The 25,711-nt window shown below is 42.6% G+C and overlaps 2 protein-coding genes across 2 annotated transcripts in view; both read left to right on the forward strand.

Moving 5' to 3' along the window:
- LOC119794651 overlaps positions 1-25,711 on the forward strand; it is a 181,985-nt gene that overhangs the window by 37,067 nt on the left and 119,207 nt on the right. The gene's annotated exons all lie outside the window — the stretch shown is intronic.
- Positions 7,202-24,064, forward strand: LOC119794648 (protein Shroom2-like). The gene is made up of 9 exons (XM_038302283.1): positions 7,202-7,245; positions 9,269-9,391; positions 9,464-11,651; positions 12,003-12,058; positions 17,615-18,142; positions 18,260-18,712; positions 23,114-23,282; positions 23,352-23,624; positions 23,699-24,064. The coding sequence occupies exons 1-9, from the start codon at positions 7,217-7,219 to the stop codon at positions 24,062-24,064; spliced, it is 4,185 nt and encodes a 1,394-aa protein (XP_038158211.1). The 5' UTR covers positions 7,202-7,216.

Here is a 25,711-nt window from a genome sequence, read left to right on the forward strand (position 1 = left end):
AAATAAATAAGGTAAATATTAAAAAGGCAAAGAAATAAAGAAGCCAATTAAAAGAGTTATATACCTTTATGACTAGCTGTATAATTTAATTTCTACTTACATTTATTTGTTGTTTGTATTTTGGTGGCAATTAATTGTATGCTTATTTATTTATTAAGCATTTATTTATTTCTGTATTTATTTTTAAATATGGCAGAGTTGGTCCTCCATACTGCTGTATCAACAAATCAACAAAAAGTCGGATTCTGTATGTTACATCAGAATCTCCACAAATCTGAAAAGAAGCAACATAAAAATACATTTTGCTTGTGAGTAGGTTCATACAGGTCATTTCTGGATAGTTTCATATTATATATACAAAAAAGAAACAACAACACTGCTTCATATTAAGCAGGATTTACACCAGTATCACATTTTTAACTTTTAACACTTTTGGTTTTATTAAAGGAAATATCAGATTTTCTCAGGTGCCAAAACAAAATGTAACGGCTCTGTAAAGGCTCAGCAGAGAGCAAACATAAAGTTAACATGACTATAACAGCTGAATGCAGTGATTTCCATGTTGCTCAGCAAAACGCTTCACAACTTTATCTAGATCCAAAGCCTTTGTGCGTTTTGATTTGAGTTCAACCAAACTTGATCGTCTCTTTTCTGTCATAGTTGACCGCAAATATGTCTTTATGAGCCTGAGACGTCAGGCCTAACTAACATCATAGATAGAGAAATAACGTTCTGCAACCTGATTTTTATCATCTCAAAATCAGCATTGCAGCTATGCTAGCAACATTGTGCTTTCATTATGATTTCATTTCTCGATAGATAGTTAATCAATTTTTACCCGTTTCATCCCGTGTCTCCTCTCCCCATGACCACTGGCTCCCTCGCTTTGCCCCATTCGGTTTTCAAAACAATCAGTCTCAGTCGCTCTCGCGTCATCTCGTGCTGCATTCACTGTCCGACATTGGAAATTAGCGGTCGTAATTCTCAAATGATCCATAATTTATAAGCCTCGCCACCCCTACCGCCAACTGGGGTGGCAGCAGGGGTGGCAAGGCTGTCATTTAGGGTGGCATTTGCCACCCTATGCCACCCCAGTAGATCCGCCTATGCACATCAGTATTTAGTACGAGCCGTAAAGCAGAACCCAAAAGGTCATGATTAGGTCTAAATGACCCTGGAGACCTGTCAGTGGTTAGACACGCTGCTCCAACATGGCTTTAACTTGTTAGGTCAGCTTCTGTCATGTCCTGACAAGGAACCCGCTGACAGGATATTGATCTGGATGCAAATAATTTTGCTGTATTTGCATCATAAATGGATTTAAAAGAGGAACCTACTGCTTGGGGATGTTTCGTACCAGTCAGGTGTCACGGCGGCCTTAGAGATGTATTGTCAAAGAGTTACAGGGACCCAGAGCTTCTTTAATAGGTTTCTGGATGTTAGCATATGTGCAAAGTTAGCTTAGCATTTTTTGTGACAATTTATGTGACAAGTTCATAATAAGGCTTGTAGCATTGGTGTTGAAGGTTCACAAAAGTATGCGTGGATAAACGCTAATAAATACTGTGTTAGCATTAGCATGTTTGCTCTTTTGATGTCACTTGTTGATAACTAGGCTTTTAGCGTCATTATAAAAGGTTTACTCAATCATTTGTTGAAAAATGCGTATAAGGGCTATTTAGCATTAGCATCTTTGCTCCCAGTTTTGATGTGTCTTGTTCATAACTAGGCTGTTAGCATTTTTATAGAAGGTTTAGTCAATCGTGTGGAGAAACGCATGTAAGTGCTAGGTTAGCATTAGCATGTTTGCTCCCAGTTTTGATGTGTCTTGTTAATAATTAGGCTTTAAGCATGATTATAGAAGGTTTACTCAATCATGTGTCGAAAAATGCGTATAAGTTCTATTTAGCATTAGCATCTTTTCTCCCAGTTTTGATGCGTCTTGTTGATAATTAGGCTTTTAGCATCATTATAGAAGGTTTACTCAATCATGTGTGGAGAAACGCATGTAAGTGCTAGGTTAGCATTAGCATGTTTGTTCTTAGTTTTGATGTCATTTGTTAATAACTAGGCTTTTAGCATTGGTGTTGAAGATTCATAAAAGTATGTGTGGATAAAAGTTAATAAGTACTGGGTTAGCATTAGCATGTTTGCTCCTAGTTTTGATGTCACTTGTTAATAACTAGGCTTTTAGCATCTTTAAAGAAGGTTTACTCAATCGTGTGGAGAAACGCATGTGCTAGGATCTTTGCTGCCAGTTTTTCATTATATAAGGTTTACTCAATCATGTGGTGACACAGGTAAGTGCTAGGTTAGCATTAGCATCTCTGCTCTTGGTTTTGATGTCACTTGTTGATAGCTAGGCTTTTAGCATCATTATAGAAGGTTTACTCAAACATGTGTGGAGAAATGCATGTAAGTGCTAGGTTAGCATTAGCATGTTTGCTCTCAGCAATGCACCATCATTTAACCTGCAGAGAAACAGGTTCCTGGCTAGAATCAGCATTTTTGCTCTCTGTTTTGGGTGTTCTATTGATAATTCTCCTCTGAACATCTCTGATACAGTTTGCGTTTTTTTTGTAACACCATAAAGTTTAATTAGCTGCATTCCACACAATTCTCTTGCGTCAACCGTGGAAATCTAAACCGCCAAATCTGAGCAAACTTAGCGACTCTGCTTATTAAAGGACAAGCCCACAGTTGTTAGATTAATAAGCAACTATTGCTTAAAACTATAGTTGGTAATGTTGCAGATCTAGCAAGTTTGCAGCAGTCAAAAATGTCTGATTTTTATTTATTTTTTCTGTTCCTTTTTCTGACTACATAAGGTTGGAAGAACCATTTTACCCAATATAACAAAAAGTTTTTCTGAACAGAATGATTTAATTTGATTAATTTGTCAGGGTTGGGTTGAAAATAACAAATACAGAGGAAGACGAGGAACCAGCCCTGAGGAACTTCACAGGGAGAGTATATATAGGAGACAGAACAAAGACTGGACTGATGAGCTGATTGGGAAGCAGGCGTGGATGGAAGCATCTAGAAGGAAGCCAAGAGGAAAGGAAACAAACACAAGGGGGCAACAGAGAGTAACTCAAGAACAAAACACTGCTTGAAAAAAGCTACAGATACAAAGAAACTAAAAATAAACTTAAACAGAGGGCCGGACCCTGACATAATTTAAGATTAATTTTAGAAGTGATCTAAAGGGATGCTTCAAACTGATCTTTTTTTTTAAGAACTATTCCTTATCAAAGTAATTTTTGTAAGATTAGAAAGTGACTTTGGTGTCCGAGTTCCTTTCTAGCTGTATGGAGCATAGAACATTGCAGCACAGCCCCTTCCCCACCTGTTGCTGCATAGTGAAATGGCGGAAAGATGGCTTCTGTTCTCTTTTCTCCCTTACTTAAAGAGACTAAGAAATTGAATTGCATCAAAGTTTTATAAAAACAAAATGTTAAAATGTAGGTTTTTGTAGTTATTTTGCATTTTGGTCTTTCTGTGTTTATTTGCTGCTCTGTTGAATATAGCTGAGATATTACAGATTTAGTAGAAGCAGACCAACAGATGGAACCAAAACGATTGTCATAGGTGGTGTTTAGGTGGATGGCGAAGCAGCAACAGCAGCTTCTCCCCTTTCCTGCCCTGTGATGAGTCCAGGTGATGATTTTCGAAATGTAAACAATAGTTTCTCTTTGTTTTGTTTCCTCTTTTAACGGTTTTTAAGGCGTCTAACTTCTCAGGCTGCTGTTGAGCTGTAAAGTGGGGCGTCTGTGTTTCACTGCTGCTCAGATCCTTTCTCTGATGAACCCGATCCGGCTCGGGTTTCCTGGGAGCAAACGGCAGCTTCTCCTCCTCTTGTAGGAAATGTGTAACCGAGCAGCTGCTTCCCTGGACAGTAGCTGCGCTTCACATAAAAGACACATTTGCATTTTCATTGTTGGGGAGCTTGTTTGGATGCAGCGCAGCATTGAGCTGAGGGGGAGAGGGGGGATTTAAGCAACCGTAAAAGCTCATATGAACCTAATGAAGGATGCATCATGCAGATTTTTACATTTTCATGTATATTATGTTAAAGTATGAACTCAACAGATTTCCGTGCCAGTGCAGGCACTGAAATGCACACAGGTGTTTTATTCCACAAAGAAATCAGAGCTGCCTGGAATATTGTTAGAAAGTTGGACAGAGGGCGTCTCCTGGTCTTTAGTGCCCTGCAGCCAGTGGAAAGCTCTGTTGACTGGGAGACGGCCAGTATAGATGTTGCTCTTTAAGTGGGAGTTTGGCAGCGAAGGGAAAATACCTCCCTGCATTCCTCTCTGAAAAGAATGCGGCGTCCTCTCTGGTTGCCCAGCAGAGTCAAAGTTGAAACTAGGACAGGTAAACCTGGCAGATATAATCTGTCCTCCAAAGCATACGGAGACGTTACATTCTGGATATCTCTGATCTAAACAGGTAGGTGGGACGAGACGAATAGACGTTTGTAGGAGCAGATTTATTGTACCATACCTTTAACTTGAGTGACATTCTTGTGACGTATTGTTGCTCAAATCCGAGTAAAATTTCTGGTTATCCTGGAAACTGGGAGGTGAAAATTAGTGCTGCGTCAATGCCATTTTTTGGCCCCGACAGCGATACCTGATATCGGCTTTGCAGTATTGGCCGATACTGATACCATCCGTTTGAAATTGATGTGTGTATATATGAAGGACTGCATCCTACTTGGATGTAAAATAATTGCCGTCATGGCTTTCTCAAGCTGCTGCCTACCTTTGTGAATCCAGTAGAACTTTTTATTGCCTTCCTGGAATGGGTGACAATAGTTGAAGAAACTTTTGGCTCTCAAAAGGGTATCGGTGCCCTCTTTGTTGGTACTCGCCAATGCCGATACCACCATTATAGTGCTGGATCGGTGCAACACCAATGAAAATACAGTAAAGGATAGAAAGAGTGGAGGTTCTCTGTTCTAACTAGGGCTGATGATTTTGCCAAAAATCTAAATTGCATTTACTTTCAACCAAAATTTATATTTATTTTTTCCTTTACACTAAGCGTAAGCATGTTTCCATCAAGGGTTTCAGTTAATTGATGACATTAGCCCCATTTCAAAAAAGAAAATTAAAAACAATCCACTGGACGTTGTTTCCAAGTTTGAAGACGTTTCTCCTCCCATCCAGGAAAGTTTATTTTGCATGAATTGACGTAGATAATGTGATTTATTTGTATTTGTTTCCTATTTTAATCTTTAAAAATATTAAAACTTGCAGAAAACATTCACCTAAACATAAAATCCTGTTGGCTTAGCAGTTTTTTCTCTTTGTTTGTTTTTTAACCAGGCTCTTTTTTATTTCTACCTCAGTAATAGTTTTTTAATGTCTAATTTTTAAAGTTACTTGGGTAAAAAATTTTTTTGAAGTAATGCTACTATTAGTTTTTGGGAACCTGCCTCTGAGTTAATAAGATATTAAATTAGATGTTGCAACATTGGGGTAAACTTGTGAATATCAAGATCAAATCTAATTTTAAGAGTGAGATGTTGATATAAAACATGTTGGAAGCACATTTACACAGCAAAAACCTGAAATCTAAATAAGTAATTATTTCTTAAATTAAATGCAGTTTTTGTTAAATTGAGGAGGTAAGTGAGACACTTGCCTTAAGAGGGTTTATTTTTAATAAACAAGGGAATCGGAGGGAATAATATTAAAAGGGCTGTTTTTATTTATTAAGAAACAATTTGATGCCCTCTGTGAATCTTAAATTACTGATGAAATACTTATAGCTAAATAGTTAAAAAGTATTTTTGTTTCTGGATAGTGGAACCAAGTTGGTTCTCTGTTGTACACTCTATAAAATTAAATCTATATAGGTCATTTTTTCTTAAAATAAGTACATTTTTTCTTGAATTAAGGAGGTAAATGAGACACTGCCAATGGAACAAGACAATTTACATTAAAAATAAGAAAAACGAATTGCAATATTTCAAGTGTTGTTGCACCGATACCGATGCCATTATTGGGCGGGGCCCCAATCCAGCTCTAAAATGGTGGCATCGGTATCAGCGAGTACCAACCAATAGGGCACCGATACCATTTTGAGAGCCAAAGTTTCTTCAACTATTGTCACCCATTCCAGGTAGGCAATAAAAAGTTCTACTGGATTCACTTTTAAGAGTAAAAATACTAATTTTATTGGCAAATCATCTTATTTACCTACTCAAATTAAGGGTAAATACCCTTAAAATAAGAAATCTTTCCTTATTTCTAGATCATTTTGGCAGTGTAAATTATTTATTTTACCCACACTGGAAAAAAAGATCTAGAAATAAGTAAAAAATGTCTTAAATTAAGTGTATTCACCCTTAATTTGAGTAGGTAAATGAGATAGTTTGCCAATGAAATTAGGATTTTTACTCTTAGAATAAGATAATTAGATATTATACACTTGAAATAAGACAATTAATTTTCTTTTGTTCTTATTTTAAATGTAATTTGTCTTGTTCCATTGGTAAAATGTCACACCTTCTCAATTCAAGAAAAAATGAACTTATTACAGGAAAAAATTAATTATCTGGATGTAATTTCTTTGCACTGGAAACCTGAAATAAACCAGTTTCTATTGATTTAACCCAGAAGTTTTCCCCTCCGGACAATAAGATCCAAACCTGAAAGTCAAATAACAGTTTGAAGGATTTGTTTCTAATGGTCTAACTGTGTTTGTACATTTAATCCTCCTCATTTTAAACATACATGTTGAACTGTTCGTCCCAACATGTCTTCCTCCTCTCTCTCTCTCTCCGCCTTCTGACCGCTGCCCTTCAGGGCTAACATGGTGGACGTTGTTTCCACACCAACAATGCCGTCAGAAAATGAGGTTCATGTTGCGAGGAGTTTCCTCACCAAGATTTTACGAAGTTCCATGAGGTACCAATGTGCAGAGCTGCAGCACCGAGCTGCTTCCTGCTAGCTTGTCTGGTCCAGTTTGTGTTTTATGTGTTTTGATTTAGTTTATCTAGTCGTTTTAATCACATACCCATTGGTTGCATAAAGTGCCTGTGATGTGAATGTAGTTTCAGATTTTTCAGTTTGTTTCACTGTTTAAAAATCTTGTTCAGTTTTATTTTTTATATATATATATTTTTTGAGTTTCTATTTTCTTTTTGTATTATGAAGAATTAATAAAATAACCTAACCTGTGCGCCAATCTGTTGCTCTTCAACATGCTGTCCAGGAAGAACCGCTTCAGGGGGTACGTTAACTGTGACGTGAGAAAAGCCATTCCTCTGTTAAGATATGGATAAAAGTTCAAATAATACAATAAAAATATTTTTTAATTCCTAAAATCTTTGTTCAATAAAAAAAAATGTTTCATTTTCTTGTATTTTCAGGGACATTGCGTAAATAATAAAGCAATTAAATCAATGAGGCTTTCTTTATAGATGGGAATAAAACAAAGATCTAGTGGCCAGAAAAACTTGAAAGCTTTTTACGCTGCAAAAACAATCTAGAAATAAGTAAAATTGTCTTAAATTAAGTGTATTTACCAGTAATTTGAGTAGGTAAATGATGATGATTTTTGCCAATCGAATGAGTATTTCTACTATTAAAATAAGATAATTAGATAAAATGCACTTGAAAAAAAAAATTCAATTGTTTTTTTCTTATTTTAAATTTAAATGTTCTTGTTCCATTGGCAAAGTGTCTCACTTACCTCCTAAATTCTTGTTTTGAAGAGAAAAAGGCTTTCGTTATTTTTAGATAATGAGAAAATTGTCTTGTTTTCTCCAGAAAATCCCAGTGAAAAAGTATCCAAGGGACACGACCGCCCTTGTCTCTAATGTAATAACTTTTCTTAAGCTGAATTATAGTAAAATCTTCTCTAAATTACTGAAATATTTTAGTTTTCATATTGAATGTTTGCATATCGCATTTGACCAATTAGATGAGCTCTTGAATGATATATTACCTACTGAAAAATTAAGTTGAAAAAAAGTTAAGTCAAGAAAAAAGGGTAAAAAGCTCACTGAAAAGTTAAAAAGTAAAGTGTTGTGGGAAAATGGTTCAACTATTTTCTCCAGTTAAATAAACGGAGATCAATGAATTTCACTCAGTCGCCACTTTATTTTATATCTTTGCAAAGAGAGAACAGTTCATCATACGGCCATTATTGCACGGTAATCATTCCTGTTCTGCATGAGCAGCGTTCGTTCCCCTTTACTTACAATAATGGAAAGTAGTCAAAGTCCAAACAAATTGGTTATCTTTGGTTAAACTTTGGATAAACAGTAACATGTTACGAATAAACCTTGAGAAAGAATCTGGTTTGCAATGGCAAGAAGTATGTCTTGTCTACAAACACCCTCACTCAGGCATTGTGTTATCTTGCAGGTGAAACTTACTGAGTGCAAAACTTTTATAGTGTGTAAATAGTATAATTTATTATATGAAATAAGAGAACCGACCACAAAAGTTAATAAGCCTAGTTAACAGCTATATTTACAGTAGGTTTATAAACTTAAAAATGTAAATGCCAGTATTAGCATTAATGCCTGTAAGGTTATGTTGTAACAAAAAATGTGTTTTTTTTCACTCTCGGTGTCTTTCATGAATTTCTTACAGAAGCAGTTTGTTATTTTTCTTAATATATTCAAGCAAGTTGGCGTTTCTTCTTACATCGACATTAATTTTTGCCATCAAAATGTCCATATTTTTTAATTTTACAAAGGCAATAAGGTCTTGTCCTAGATTTTAATAACACTATTGGCTGGAATGTTTGTATTTAAAGTATTTCACTTAGTACCCTATAAGGGTTAATTAATTCTACATATGGGATGAGGTTGATCTGATCTTTACTTTAAAATCAGGAATCTGGGACTCACTGTCTGCACCGTAACTCAACCAAAAGGCATTCGATGCAGATGTGTTGCAGTATGCCAAATTTGCAGAACAGTGACAGTCGAGGATTGAAGTTACCTTAATTGAGCCTGTATCACCCAGAATTATTACATTTTCACTCATTTTCTCATGTTCAGAAAAGAAAAACATCTGTTTTTCCATTAAGATGCTTTGGTTCTATTGGATCGTTACTTTATCTTAAGTGCTTGGGGCAACACCGGATCTAGAAGTGAACAGGAGTCTCTTAGAGGAAGAATGTTGAACTACTGAACTCTGCAAACTTCTGGCATTTATCTTTCCGTGAAAATCTGAAAGCAGTTAGGATGTCAAACGCTCCCTCATTGTGTAAAGTGTTCTGTTGGTTCTTTCTGCTGCAGGAAAAATGATCCAGGCTTACGGCCCCATTCCTGGCACTCCTCCAAGCTGACAGAAGAGGAGTCTGAGCCTGCCGGGACTCAGGCCAACCCAGTGTCTGTCTGGCAGCCAAAACATGAAGCAGGGTATTTTCATTTATTTTGGGGTAAACTTTCTGCTTTCCCACATTTGCCCCATTTTTTTTTTCTTTATCATAGGCCAGAAGAGTCAACCACACCAGGAGACCAGAATACTCAGCAGACCAATCAGCTCAGCTCAGTGACCAGCATGGAGAGACTGGAGCGTCCTTCTCATCCTTTACCACCAGGTTGTCATCCTCCAACGAAATACGTCGACACCTCTGAAACATTTTCTGCATCAGGAGCCAAAAGAGACTCTGCCTTCAGCTGTTTCTCTGGCAGCTCCAGCCCTCCTATTCTGGAGTCAAGCAGGAAAGGTACCAGCACTGAAAACATCTTCTTCAAAGGCCTTCAGAGTGAAGGACCTAAGCAGAATGAACGACACAGATACCCGCAGTCAAGTCCCGGGAACGGAGGCTGGGAGGGTTCACGGGTCGAGGAGCAGCCAGCATCTCGGGTTTCAGTTGCAGGAAGGCCCAATGGTGGCCTAGTGTGGCAGGCACCAGAGAAGAAAAAATCCCAGTCCCCTCCTCCTCCACCGCTGCCGCTGCGTAGTGACAGCTTTGCGGCAACCAAAGTGTTCCCATACTCTGAAGGGCCCTTGGGTCCGTCAAAGAATCATGGCAGCTCTATCGAAAAATTGACTGAAACCAACCAGAACTGCCTCAGATTTCAGAACCAACTGCACCCCAACAAACTCTTGTCCTTGTCCAGCAGCGATGTCAGGCAGTCTCATCATGCCCAATCACCTGCCCATCAGAGACAGTACAGCGATGAAAGCCCTTTCTACCTACAAACCAGGAAAGCTCCACCAGCAAAGACCCAAAGTGTTGGGAGTTACTATCGCAGCCTCCAAGATCTGCCCACAAATGCTTTCAGTAGAATGCACATCCGGCACTCCACAGCGGCTACGGCAGGTTGTACTGCAAACTCAAGTCTGGAGAGTGGAGGGCAAAACCGACATTTCGGCCCTGCAAGTAACTATCCAATGCAAATTGGTGAGGTAAAGGCCAGGCAGAGCAAAGCCGGGGGATGGAGAGGGGAGAGTGAATGGATGAGCAGCATTGAATCCTGTTTGCAGAACTCTCTGAAGGCAAACATTATGGCAAAATATCCAATGCCCCAGTCCCAGATGCCTTGCATGGAAAATAAAGACAGAAATGGGAATGGTCAAAACTATGACCACAAGACTCACAAACTTTCTCTTCAAAGCCCAAAAGAACAGTCAAAGAGAGCTGAAGGGCCCCCTAATGAAATAAAAAGAGCTTTTCTAACACATCAGAGTAATGATCATAAAGTTGGTCCTTCGAGACTTCAAGACCCTTGGGTGCCTCAAGAAGATCACAGGATATCAGCTCTAAAAACTCCACTTCTCCACTTCTTGGCACAGGAGAGTCAGAGTTTGACAGAGAGGCAATCAACAGCTGCTACCAAGTCTATGATTCCCACCCAGGATGCCTGTGAAGCCATAACCACCGGCAGTGGGAAAGCAGGCCGCCGCAGTGACCGCTATGCCACCACCCTTCGAAAGGAGATCAAGGAGAAGAGAGCCCAGCTACAGAAGAGCTGTAGTGCTGCAACCCTTACATGTGAGGCTGAGGATGAGGAAGATGCAGAAGAGTGGAGGTCCATGGAGGCCTCTGCATCCTCAAATACCTATAAGGACCATCTGAAAGAGGCCCAGGCAAGAGTCCTTCAGGCCACCTCTTTCCAGAGACGAGACCTTGAGCCCCTGGGGCCAGAGGCGCCAGTTATTAGAGCATCCTATGGGCGAATCAGAGGACGTAGACGATTCCACCCAGCAAAGAGGACCCATTCATTCTCAGAGCCTGATAAGATAGACAAAGTGGGGGTGGATGGAGAATCCCAACATGGCCCAGAGCAACAGAGAAAGTTCTTGGAGACCAAACCTGCATTCCCCAGGCCAATGCTGCAGTTAAGTCATGGCACAGACTCGAACCTGAACCAAGGTGAATCAAACAAATCACAGGAGACCCTTCCCTCTGGAGAAAGTGACCATTCTCAACCCTGCACAGACCCTAACAAGCAGAGTCCCAGACATAAGCAGATTTTACTGGAACTTCAGAGACTGGGTACCTTCGCTGAGTACCAGGCCACCTGGAATGAAAAGAAAAAGTCATCTGAAGCCAAAGCACAGGGGCGATATCACTCAGCAGAGAACATTCTAGACCCCGGCGTAGAGGAGAAGTCTCTCTGTATCCATGAGAGATCCAGATCCTCACCTTCTGCAGACTTCCACACACAGGTGAGCAGATATGTGATTGTTCATAACTGTAAAAACCTCTTCTGCCAATGCTGTCTCTTTGCTTCATAAACAAATAACGATGAGTAGTTTAAAGCGATTCAGCAGTCTGTACTTTAACCGTTCCATTCTGATTTTCCTCTCCTCTGTCGCTACAAGCATGCTTAGTGTGAGGGATTGCTTTTGAGTCAATGAGTCGATGCAATCAACTGTTTTTTTTAGGATAGAAAAATTTGAATCAATTTCACTGTATGATCTGATGAACTGTAAAGTGCCTTGAGATGACATGTGTCGTGAATTGGCGCTATAGAAATAAACTGATTAGAAATATTTAACATTACATTTCTTTTTCAGAATATTTCCCCTCATTGGAGAGATCCTCAATCATTGGGGAGCAGTTTGACCAAAAGGTGAGTTTAACTTTCTAATGTTTTATAAAACGTGACACATAATGGCACTGAAAATGTATATTAACACCATCGTAAGGTTAGTTCCTGATTTTTCTTTGTGACAAAAATCTAGTAAGAGAAGCAACAGACTGAAATACTCTCCTTTAGTGAAATTTTAAACCAGCAACATTGGAGGTTTTTTTTCCTGTTTTAACAGCCTGCTCAAGGTCGTATAACGACACATTGATGTAATTAATTTAACACAAGACTGACTTGGCCACTTCAAGACCTTCTTCTAAGGGGGGAGTCCTTCGGTGGTGGACCAAAATGTAACCCAGGCACTTGGGATTAAGATTTTCAGATGTTGTCTTTGGGATCTTTTAAACTTCTTTGGTTATCAGATGGGCGCTGTTGAAGTGATTGCTTGATTTCATAGATGTAGCACGAGTCACCATCAATCTCTAATCGCTGTTTGTTTGTCATTCAGGAAATGGAAGTTGGTGCGATGGAATTTTTAGAAAGAGCCAGGATGGTTTCTGTTTTTAGCTTTTTAAAAATGACTGAGTTAGGATAAAACATGCGGTGGACAAACAGATTGGGACTTTGTCTGCAGAAACATGGACGTTTCTTTGGTTTGTTCTGGTGAGGAAGGGGCTTAGTTGAAAGGCAAAGCTCTTGGTGTGATCTTAGGTCATCATGTAGCTCCTGAAGTGGATCGAATGCTTCTTCGCGTTGACAGTCGTTGGTCAAGGTAATTGCAGCACCAATCAGGAGGCCTCCTGCGGTGGTTTTTCATGCTTGTTGGACTTCAATGAAAGCCCAGAAAAGAGCTGAGGCTGCACTATAGACCCTACCTGGCCTGGGAGCGCCTTGGAGAACAATGTCTGGGGTTCCTTCATGGACCTGTTACCTCTGTGACCTGATCTCAAACAAACAGAAGAGAGTAATAGATGGATTGCTCTCTTTTCTAGCTTGTAAGCTCCACCTAAACTAACAGCAGGCTGGGTTTTAGTGGGTGTGGAGCGTGACCATATATCTCAGAGGAGCTGTTTGCAGAGAAACACCATCAGTGGGTTCTGGAAGACCGTGAAATGAATTCCACTCTCGCTGAAAAGTGTCCTTTGGTGATACTGAAACATTTTGCGTTTTATTCTCACAGTTTAGGATGTTTTACTCTAAGCTGTACCAGGAGGTTCCCAAACTCCTTTATTATTAAACTCTACTTAGTTTGGTTAAACCATAGATGATGGTGTTTAAAAAAACTGCTCACATATAAGCAGGGGGGGATTTACCATTAGGCAATACTAGGCAGTTGCCTATCAACCCAAAGTTCCCCATAAAAATCTATTTACATGTATGGTTGATAAAACTATTCCTTATTTGTGCACATTAATTATGTTTTTAATCAAAATGCCATCAGAACACTGATAATATGAAGTGTGTCTCAGCCCCCCCCTTCAGTGTCCACCATATTGGATCAGTCCATTTGCTGCACATGTTCAGAAAGGTCCAAACAGACAGCAGCAAACCATTTGAAAACAAACGATGCAAAGAGCAGTGTTGCCAACTTAGCGCTTTAGTCGCTATATTTAGCCACTTTTCAGACCCCTCTAGCACTTTGATTTCTAAAAACCACCTAGCGTCAAATCTAGCGACTTTTTTCTGCTACTGGAGACTTTGGAGACAACATCTAAAAGCAGCGAACTCTGCTCTCCAGAGCAAGTAGATTGGTAACCCCGCCTCCTGCTCTCCTCTATCTTGTCTGCTGTCATGATTCATGCAGCTATTATTTCATCCAAATGAAAAATGGAGAACAGATAAGCAGATCATGGCTTGTCTACAGTGAAAAGAAGGACTGGGTTATTTACTTTGGCCTTTTTGGAAACACAGGAAGGAGCAATCAGCTAAGTGAGCTTAGTGCTTGGAAAAAATCTTTCATTCCTTTAGAGACAGCATGAAAAGTCAGCTGAGTACAAAACATAGAGAGGAAAACAAGAAGAAAAGGGACAAGAAGAGAGGGACACAACCTAGAACAGATAATGGATGTCTATTCTATTAACATTTCTATATCTCTATAATGGGGCTGTTTAATGTGTTATCTTTTTAATTCAGAGGGTCCCCTGCCTATCTTTGCCTTGGGCCCCACATTTCCTAAATCCGCCCCTGAACAGAAGGGAGGACACTGCTCTTTTACAGCACCGGGTCACTCCTGATGGATTCACCAGTCAAAGTGCAGTAATTAATGTCTGGATTTAAAAATAAACGATAAATAATATAGATGGAGTGATATAAAATATCCCGTAAAGGAGACATTTAAAGTTAAATGGTTTTAATCTTCGTGTTCATATTTCCTGACCTCCCAAAGCTTCACTTTCACCTCTGAAGTCTCCAATCGTCTCGATCAACCAGCCGGTAAAACCAGCTCTTCTAACAGATCGACGTTTGTTTTAAAAAAAACAATGAAAAATATTCTCCTCATTAATGTTGACCAGCTGTATTTTATCGGTAGCATGACCATGAATCATCAGCAGATTAACATTCCTCTGTGGTTTAAGCAGCTCTCAGAAATCCAGGGAAATATTCTCATTCAGTTAACATCCACTTTCCAAACAGCCACCATCTAAACGACAGATTTTACTTTATTTATGCGGAAACGTTTAACTGACCTTTAATCAGACTGTTTGAATAATTATTAAATTAATTTGTAACTAAAAATGACCTGCATCTCTCGTTATTTTTGGCATTTTTCTTAAAAGTTTTCCTTTTAATTTCCCTGTGTTTATAGTTCATAAAAAAATTTGCCATTATAGGTTTAATATCTTTTTATGGCTAAAATCTACCTATATGATCTAAAATAATCTTTAACTGATTTATTAATGTACTGGGCCAAAACAAAAGAAACTTAATTATATACTCTTAATTAAAAAAATGTTTTTTTGCTTTGATCAGAGGTATGCAGAGTAGCCAAAAATAATACTCTAGTCAGTCCTTCCAATAAATTACTCAAATAAGAGTAAAAAAGTACTTAAAATTAGTTTGACCAGATTTGGGTTTCTGAAAAGGAGACTTTTTATGGGGGGGGGGGCTGCTGGGCCGCTGGCTGGTCCGGGTCCGGAGCCAGCCGGGTCCGGAGCCAGCCGGGACCGGAGCCAGCCGGGTCCGGAGCCAGCCTTGTCTGGAGCCAGCCGGGAACGGAACCAGCCGGGTCCGGAGCCAGCCGGGAACGGAGCCAGCCGGGAACGGAGCCAGCCAGGAACGGAACCAGCCGGGAACGGAGCCAGCCGGGAACGGAGCCAGCCGGGAACGGAGCCAGCCGGGAACGGAGCCAGCCGGGAACGGAGCCAGCCGGGACCGGAGCCAGCCGGGAACGGAGCCAGCCGGGTCCGGAGCCAGCCTTGTCTGGAGCCAGCCGGGAATGGAACCAGCCGGGTCCGGAGCCAGCCGGGTCCGGAGCCAGCCTTGTCCGGAGCCAGCCGGGAACGGAGCCAGCCGGGTCCGGAGCCAGCCGGGAACGGAGCCAGCCGGGTCCGGAGCCAGCCGGGTCCGGAGCCAGCCTTGTCCGGAGCCAGCCTTGTCCGGAGCCAGCCGGGAACGGAGCCAGCCGGGAACGGAGCCAGCCGGGAACGGAGCCAGCCGGGAACGGAGCCAGCCGGGAACGGAGCCAGCCGGGACCGGAGCCAGCCGGGAACGGAGCCAGCCGGGTCCGGAGCCAGCCTTGTCTGGAGCCAGCCGGGAATGGAACCAGCCGGGTCCGGAGCCAGCCGGGTCCGGAGCCAGCCGGGTCCAGAGCCAGCCTTGTCCGGAGCCAGCCGGGAACGGAGCCAGCCGGGTCCGGAGCCAGCCGGGAACGGAGCCAGCCGGGTCCGGAGCCAGCCGGGTCCGGAGCCAGCCTTGTCCGGAGCCAGCCTTGTCCGGAGCCAGCCGGGAACGGAGCCAGCCGGGTCCGGAGCTAGCCTTGTCCGGAGCCAGCCGGGAACGGAGCCAGCCGGGAACGGAGCCAGCCGGGAACGGAGCCAGCCGGGTCCGGAGCCAGCCGGGTCCGGAGCCAGCCGGGAACGGAGCCAGCGGGGAACGCAGCGTCCGAACCCGACATATGCCAACCCGCCCCCGCCTGCCTGCTGTGTTTCGACTCCATGCTGCACTGTATTCGACCAAAATCCCGGACGACCATCGCCATAGTAACGGAAGTAAAAATACTTTGTTACCTAACTAAAGTAGAAATGTTGGCCATATATACTACACAACTTTCTACTTCCATTCATCCATTTTCTTCCTCTTTATCCGGGGCCGGCAGGCGGAGTTAGCAATCTGAGCAGAGATGCCCAGACTTCCCAACCAGACATCCAAACCCACCTCCTCCAGCTGCTCTGGGGGGGGACCCTGAAGCGATCACCACGCCATACAGTAGTCCCTGCAGCATGTCCTGGGCCTTCCACCAGGCCTCCTCCCAATAGGACATGCCTGGACCAGGAGGCATCCAGAACAGATGCCCGATCCTCCTCAGCTGGCTCCTTTCCACGTGGAGGAGCAGCGACTCTACTCCGAGCTCCTCCCGGGTAACTGAGCTCCTCATCTGAGCTGGAAGGGTGCGCCCAGCCGCCCTGAGAGGGAAACTCATTTTGGCCGCTTGTGTTCGCGATCTTCTCCATTCAGTCATCACTAGGGTGACCAGATTGGGGTTTACTGAACAGCAGAGAGCACCATATATTACCCTATATGGTGATTAGTTCAGACATTCGGACGCAGCCGAAGACTTTCAGTGACGCCGTCGACCGTTTTCTTCATATTTCTCAGATTTTAAAGTGGGTCAAGTTACTCCTGGTGAGCAGAGTAACTGGAATAACCTAATAAAAGAGTGAAATACAACTGCTCCTTAAAATAGTATGTTTTTTGTTGTTTTTGCTAGAAGTTATTCAAGTAAAGGTACAGGTTTACTCCTCTCCTATTAGTATAAAAAAGGAGAGATGGCGTGTCGGTATGAGTACTATGAAGTAACACTGACCTGTCCGTCCCTCCATCCAGGATCTTCTCTGAATCTCGATTTTTAATCGATTCATTTAAAAGAACCGCCCTCTTTAGCGATAATTAGACGGTCAGACCCTCTGACAGTAATGTATAGGCAAAAAAAAAACGTTTTCATCAGAGCTCAGCTAAATAAACAATATCCATCCTTGAAGTTCAGCAGAATGATTCCTTTAGAAGAGATACTGGGAAACATGACTGTCTCTCTGTCTTTCTGTCTCGATGTCTTTCTGTCTCGATGTCCCTCTCGCTCATCAGGTGGGAGGTGGAGATGTTTTATGTCAGGCAATTAAAGTATTGCTTATTCTGAAGTTTTTAGAGGGTTGAGAGTTTTTTTTCTTTTATTTTTTGGGCTGTGTGGATGTTGTTTATTTATGTATCTAATTTGCTTATAACTATTTCTTGGAAATGAAAGCTTGGACCAATAAAGAGAGTCCATGGTCCCTCCTTCTGTCTCCCTCCCTCCAGATGTTTTCTCTCATGTCCTCTGTTGTTGTTGTAGTACAGGATGGTTCCTCCTTCAGGTACTGATGAGCTTTTAATTCTCACCTTCAGAGAGACGGCAGGGAGCAGGTCACCTGACCACAGCCCACAGGGGATCCTCCCATGCCCCCCCGACCACAGAACCGAACCCGACCCAGCCGGCCACTCCCTCTCCTCCGTCAGCCTGAACTCTGAGCCCAAACCGCCACAAACCCAGAGCCTCCTGCCACCACCCAGCCTCCATTTAGGTCCAGAAACCACATCCTGTTCCAAGGAATTCCTCGCCGGCGCCCAGCCGGACCCGGCAGGACCCGGTTCTGCCTCTGACAGCCAGAACCAAGCAGCTGCCCTCCCCTCCTCTGGTCCCGCCCAGCATGTTTCTCCTCACCTCATCGCCCAGTCTGGAGCAGGAGCTGCAGAGAGCAAGGAGCAGGAGGAGTGGACACAACCGTCCTCTTCATCGCCATCATCATCATCACCTTCAGCAGCTCTGGGTTGTCCCGGGCCGGACCAAACCCGCTCTCCTTCGCCCCAGTTTGCTCCTCTGAGGCTGACCGACAAACCGCCCGGCGTGTCGGGTCAGGATGACCCGGGGCTCAGGTAAGCAGCCTATACTGAGGTCTGGTGGTGCGTAGAGCTTCCAGAACCATTTCTAAATCATCAGGCAGAATCAGCAACTTAAGGAGAAATAAACCCCTGAAATGTTTCTGCTTTCAGCTCCAAAGCTGAACCACAGGATCCAGCTGGGATGGATGTGAGCAGCCCGGTCAGAAAGGTTCCCATCAGGATCGTCCACACTGGCTCAGAGCGGCGGGGCCAGGCCTACCTGCCTCAGAGCGCCGAGTCCAGCGCCGGCCCCACACCCTCCGCCAAACTGACTGCAGAGCGGACCGCTCCGTCTCTGTTCAGCGCCTACACCCGGCCAGAACCACTGTCGGCCCAGGAGTCAGGCGGCCCCCGCAACCTGGAGCCAGAGGACGCCAAACGGGAAGAGCTGGTGAGGGACATCATGGGCAGGGACAAGTCTCTGGTGGACATCCTGGATCAGAGCGGCAGGAGGACCACCATGGACCTGATGGAGGGACTCTTTCCCCCGGAGGAGAGGATCCTGGAGGGGGTCCAGCTGAGGAGGAGGGCGTCGGTGGGCTCCAGGCCCTCCGTCACCAGCAGGTGAAGTAAAAGGAGCTCTCATTTTAACTGAGAAAAAAAAACGTGATTTTTAAAAAAAATGTCTGGATGCATTAAAGCTTCAGAGAAAGACCATAAAACTGGTTATAGGTTAAAAATGTAAACTTCTGATGAGTTATATAAGATTTCAGGTCAGTTTAGTGGCCTTAGTCTGGCCTTTGGGGGACAAATACAGTATTTCAAAACATTTCAACTTTTTACAGGTTTACAGAAGAGGATTAGGGCCACTGCAAAAAAAATGATTTCAGTTTAATATGGGAAAAAGTCAGAATTCTGACTTTAATCTCAGAAGTCTGACTTTAATCTCAGGATTGGGACTTTAATCTCAGGATTCTGACTTTAATCTCAGGATTCTGACTTTAATCTCAGGATTGTGACTTTAATCTCAGAATTCTGACTTTAATCTCAGGATTGTGACTTTAATCTCAGGATTGTGACTTTAATCTCAGGATTGTGACTTTAATCTCAGAATTCTGACTTTAATCTCAGGATTGTGACTTTAATCTCAGAATTCTGACTTTAATCTCAGGATTGTGACTTTAATCTCAGAATTCTGACTTTAATCTCAGGATTGTGACTTTAATCTCAGAATTCTGACTTTAATCTCAGGATTCTGACTTTAATCTCAGGATTCTGACTTTAATCTCAGAATTCTGAATTTAATCTCAGGATTCTGACTTTAATCTCAGGATTGTGACTTTAATCTCAGGATTCTGACTTTAATCTCAGGATTGTGACTTTAATCTCAGAATTCTGACTTTAATCTCAGGATTGTGACTTTAATCTCAGGATTCTGACTTTAATCTCAGAATTCTGACTTTAATCTCAGAATTCTGACTTTAATCTCAGGATTGTGACTTTAATCTCAGGATTCTGACTTTAATCTCAGGATTGTGACTTTAATCTCAGAATTCTGAATTTAATCTCAGGATTCTGACTTTAATCTCAGGATTGTGACTTTAATCTCAGGATTCTGACTTTAATCTCAGAATTCTGACTTTAATCTCAGGATTGTGACTTTAATCTCAGAATTCTGACTTTAATCTCAGAATTCTGACTTTAATCTCAGGATTTTGACTTTAATCTCAGGATTCTGACTTTAATCTCAGAATTCTGAATTTAATCTCAGGATTCTGACTTTAATCTCAGGATTGTGACTTTAATCTCAGGATTCTGACTTTAATCTCAGGATTGTGACTTTAATCTCAGGATTCTGACTTTAATCTCAGGATTGTGACTTTAATCTCAGAATTCTGACTTTAATCTCAGAATTCTGAATTTAATCTCAGGATTCTGACTTTAATCTCAGGATTCTGACTTTAATCTCAGGATTCTGAATTTAATCTCAGGATTCTGACTTTTTTTTCTCAGAATTCTGACTTCAATCTCAGGATTCTGAATTTAATCTCAGGATTGTGACTTTAATCTCAGGATTGTGACTTTAATCTCAGAATTCTGACTTTAATCTCAGGATTGTGACTTTAATCTCAGAATTCTGACTTTAATCTCAGAATTCTGACTTTAATCTCAGGATTTTGACTTTAATCTCAGGATTCTGACTTTAATCTCAGAATTCTGAATTTAATCTCAGGATTCTGACTTTAATCTCAGGATTGTGACTTTAATCTCAGGATTCTGACTTTAATCTCAGGATTGTGACTTTAATCTCAGAATTCTGACTTTAATCTCAGGATTGTGACTTTAATCTCAGGATTCTGACTTTAATCTCAGGATTGTGACTTTAATCTCAGAATTCTGACTTTAATCTCAGAATTCTGAATTTAATCTCAGGATTCTGACTTTAATCTCAGGATTCTGACTTTAATCTCAGGATTCTGAATTTAATCTCAGGATTCTGACTTTTTTTTCTCAGAATTCTGACTTCAATCTCAGGATTCTGAATTTAATCTCAGGATTGTGACTTTAATCTCAGGATTCTGACTTTAATCTCAGAATTCTGACTTTAATCTCAGGATTGTGACTTTAATCTCAGAATTCTGACTTTAATCTCAGAATTCTGACTTTAATCTCAGGATTGTGACTTTAATCTCAGGATTCTGACTTTAATCTCAGAATTCTGAATTTAATCTCAGGATTCTGACTTTAATCTCAGGATTGTGACTTTAATCTCAGGATTCTGACTTTAATCTCAGGATTGTGACTTTAATCTCAGAATTCTGACTTTAATCTCAGGATTGTGACTTTAATCTCAGGATTCTGACTTTAATCTCAGGATTCTGACTTTAATCTCAGAATTCTGAATTTAATCTCAGGATTCTGACTTTAATCTCAGAATTCTGACTTTAATCTCAGGATTCTGACTTTAATCTCAGGATTCTGAATTTAATCTCAGGATTCTGACTTTTTTTTCTCAGGATTCTGACTTTAATCTCAGGATTCTGAATTTAATCTTAGGATTCTGACTTTAATCTCAGGATTCTGACTTTAATCTCAGAATTCTGACACTAATCTCAGGATTCTGACCTTAATCTGTCATGTTTGGCTTCAGGTGCCTAACCCACATGCAGAACACTCCGAGACAGGATAAAAGTTCAAAAGTTTATTTAGAAGATGGAATACAATAAATAAACAGATCCCAAGGATTCTCGAGTGGATTCTGAAATGCACACAGAGTTAACAGGTCCAGGACTGGTCACGAGTGGGTTCACTGCAGAGGGGGACAGAGGAGTAAGTGGAGGTCCAGGTAATTTGCAGGATGAGTGTGTGGAGGGCTGTACTTGTACAGGAGTTGAGCTGAGCGGCTGAGGGGGGAACCTTGAGGGTCCAGAGGCTGTCGGCAGGCTGAGGGCTAGGCGGAGGCAGAGCTTGGTTTGAGTGTTGGCAGATTACCGATTAGAGTTTCCCTTCCGGTTTCTTCAGCGAGCGGGCAGGCAGGTCTTTGACAGGAATAGTTTTCCAGGGTTCTTCAGAGAACAGACAGGCAGATTACCGGCAGAGAAACTCTTCTGGGTTTCAGGTTTCAGGCAGGTTCAATCTAGGAAGCAGAGAGGAGAAAACAGATTAGGTTCAGGTTCTGGTTTTCAGGGTGTCAGAGATTCAGACAGGCAGGTTGGCTCAGGCTTTGCTAACCGTAACTGGCAAACACTCTGGCACTGGAGAGAAGTCCTCTGCCTCCTTAAATACAGATCTCCTGATGAGCAGACGAGCGACAGGTGGTTGCAATCAGCTCCGGCTCCAGGAGATCAAGTACGCCTTCTGGTGGAGAAAGTGGACAGACCTCCGGATCCCAACATAATCTCAAAATTCTGACTTTTTTCTCAGAATTCTGACTTTAATCTCAGGATTCTGACTTTAATCTCAGAATTCTGACTTTAATCTCAGGACCCTGTCTGTAGCAGTAGCCACCTCTGTTTTAGAAACTAGCTCTCTTGTTTTAATCACCTTCTACTTTTCTATAAATGAAACAGCATCACCAGGGACCCTCAGGCATGTAAAAAGTCACCTAATTCCATAATTTTCTATCTATATTTTACTGGCCCTCCCAAACAACTCACATCTTTGTCAGTGAAGCTGAGTGGTCATCCATATTAAGATCCAAAAGTCTGAGATTAAAGTCAGAATTCTTAGCCTGATAAACCAGACTAAATGTCAGATTAAATGTGTAATCTAGTCTGGCCCCGATGAATGAGACATCGGAAGATTGTTGATGTCTGTGCCTATTGGACAACGCTCTGACCAATGAGAGAAACTGACTGTGACGTAGGAAGCGCGACGGGAAGCTGGTGGGGGAGTGGAAACTAATAGTGTGTTGGTAAGATGGCGAATACGTCCTTCTTAAAAATAAATGAGCGTAGAGCCTCTTCCTGCTCACGTTTTAATGAAAACCCAAAGTCTAATCCTTCCAAAACTGATTTCAAAGCTGAGTCTAACCAGAACTGTTCAATAGTTGTTGCCATCTTCCTTGTTCTGTTTTCTCCAGCGTCGTGCAGCTTTGCCTTCACGCCCTCAAAACCCCGCCCACTTTGCATCCAAAAATTTAAAACACATGTTTGCGTTGTGATTGGCCCTCCAGTTCTAGGGCCTGGGGCATTGATCGAGGCTCGACCACTCGCAGGTGAAAATGATTTTGGCCGCTGGCGGGTGGGGCTAGTTTACTAGGCTGCAGAATTCTGAGATTAAAGTTAGAATTCTGACTTTTTTACATATTAAACTGAAATAATATTTTTAAAAATGTTTTTCAGTGGCCCTAATCCTCTTCCATAAATGTTAGATTTTAATAGTAAATGAAAATTACTATTAATAATTGTAGGCAATGAATCATCAGGGAGGGAAGGTTTATTTCTGGGTTGTTTCGTCTTTAAGCTTAAAACAAACGGAGGAACGTGTTTATTTTTATGAACCTCAGACCTTCTATTTAATCAGGAGAGAAGCGGAGGATGCGTCCCTGTCAGCCACACTGGTCCCCAGCTCCTCCTACTACAACACATCGGCCCCCAAAGCCGAGCTCCTCATCAAGATGAAGGACATGCAGGAGCAGCTGGAGGACCAGGACTCTGAGGACGAGCTGGACGTTGATCTGGCCAGTAAAAAGGTAGAACCTGTCCGCTGACATCTCAAAAAAAAAAAAGATGAAGAGTCATCAAAATGTGTTCCTTCTCAGCAAGAGCTGATCTCCAGCCTGGCGAGGAAGCTGGAGGTGCTGCGGGAGGCGCGGCAGAGCCTGCAGGAGGACGTGGAGGACAACGAGACGCTGGGCCGCGAGGTGGAGGCCACCGTGCAGCGTCTCTGCCAGTCCAACCAGCTGGACAAGTTCCGCATGTTCGTGGGCGACCTGGACAAGGTGGTGAGCCTGCTGCTGTCGCTGTCAGGGCGCCTCGCTCGGGTGGAGAACGCCCTCAACAGCCTGGAGGACGAGGCTCCGCTGGAGGAGAAGGTAGCTAGAGACGTCAAAGAAAACGCTGCGGTCTGAGTGTGTCTGCCAGGTTCTAACTCGCCTTGATCCTGCAGCGGACGCTGACGGAGAAACGCGAGCTGCTGATGAGGCAGCACGACGACGCCAAGGAGCTGAAGGAGAACCTGGACCGCAGGGAGCGGCTGGTGACCGGGATCATGGAGGCTCACCTGGACGCGGAGAGCTTGGCCGACTACAGACACTTTGTGAAGATGAAGTCGGCGCTCATCATCGAGCAGCGGAAGCTGGAGGATAAGATCAAGCTGGGAGAGGAGCAGCTGAAATGCCTGATGGAGAGCCTGCCGGCGGAGCAGAGGCAGCCGCCGCCGGAGCAGAGGCCGCCGCCGCCGGAGCAGAGGCCGCCGCCGGAGCAGAGGCCGCCGCCGCCGGAGCAGAGGCCACCTCTCAGCCTCCAGTGTTAGACCCAGTCGAAATGTCTGATTTTTTTTTAGCTGCTTCCTGCATCTCCTCTGGGACTTTTTACCTAAACTGGTCCATTTCGGCCATTTTTGCTCCAATCGTCACAGAAACAGACTTGGGGCCCGTTTGAGCTGCTGCCTTAGAGAAAACAGAACCACTGAGGAGAAGCTGGAGACGTTTGTGCAGGAGGTTCTGGGGTTTGCAGATCTTAGAGCAGCTGTCCTGGTTTAGTCTGACTGTCCCTCTATGGGGGAAAAACGGTCTAACTGAAATCTGCCTAATTTAAAACACTGAATCTTTTTACACATTGAATTCTTTGCACTGAATTTTAATCTGCTAAAAATTCAGGTGCAAAAAATTTGACTGCATATGTGTCGACCTTTTGGTGAACTCAAGCCAAAGCAATCTACACTCAGCAGCTTCTAGCCAATGAAAATAGCTCATTTGGTCATGTGACACAACAGTTGGGAATAGCTTTGTTCCCGACCGAATTCTGACTTTTTTCTCAGAATTCTGACTTTTTCAATGAAGCTTAATGGGGAATTTTTCTTGTTAAATAGATCTGATTAGAAAACATCAGTCATTAGAGTTTTCCATCTAAAGGGACTGGGTGAAATAACTGAATCGATCACAGATAGTGCGGCACCCCCGTCTGCCAAGGCTGTTGGTTTGATCCGGAAGAAGCGGCCGGTGGCAAACTTTTATTTTTCTGACCAAGTGAGCTAGTTTAACAGGGCTTGGTCGTCATGACGTAAGCACTTTGCGTGGCCGCCATCTTGATGGCCTCTTTTACCGCTGCTCAGACTACTGCCTATGACTACCGCATACTGTACTCCCTCTCAGCCATGTTTAATATGATTAATTTCACCTTAACTTGGTTTCAACCATGGTAAACCGTTGCTGTATTGTGGGCTGTAACGGCGCAACACATGATCGCCATGGGAAAAACATAGAAAATGGGTTAACTTTCCACCACTGTCCTGCCTGGAGGCGTAACCATGGAGACCAAGCGTCAGAGATAAAGAGTCGTCGGCTAGCTTGGATCGCGGCTATAAGACGACCGAACATAACTTTCCACAGTATCCCGATGTCATTGAGAGTGTGTTCCCTGCATTTTCATTCTGGTAAGTTAAAGATGCACGGTTTTATTTTATAGCCTACTTTGTTTCTTTCCTTCAAGTTGGGATCTTTTACGGGAAAATAATAAAAACGGCAGCGGGAAAAGGCTCAAATACGTGAGAAACCCGGAGGGTTGGCAGTTAACGTTACTAACTACACCTTTGAAACACATAGCAGCTAGTTAAAAGTACATTACATGCGTGAGTGGTTGTTAGCATTAGCGGTTAGCAGTTGCTAAACTAGCAGGTTCCAGAGCCCGTCTGATCACAGCTTACCTTCGTATGGATTACTGTGTTCCCACTGTTTGCTGGCTTTATGATCTGCAGCACCTGAACCCATCCATTCATGAACTGCATATGAGACTCCAAGGACTTGTAGCTTGGGAACTGTTTTTAAGTATAGGCGCTCACTCATCGGTGCTCCACTCATTGTTTGGAACTTCATATTATTAATAATGCTGACTTTGTCAACATACCGGTCCCTGGCTTCTCTATTTAATGTGTCCGTGTAAATTCCAGATCTTTGTCGGG

The sequence above is a fragment of the Cyprinodon tularosa genome, unplaced genomic scaffold (genome assembly GCF_016077235.1).
Source record: "Cyprinodon tularosa strain WSP-4 unplaced genomic scaffold, ASM1607723v1 ctg486, whole genome shotgun sequence".
NCBI classification, from domain to species: Eukaryota; Metazoa; Chordata; class Actinopteri; order Cyprinodontiformes; family Cyprinodontidae; genus Cyprinodon; species Cyprinodon tularosa.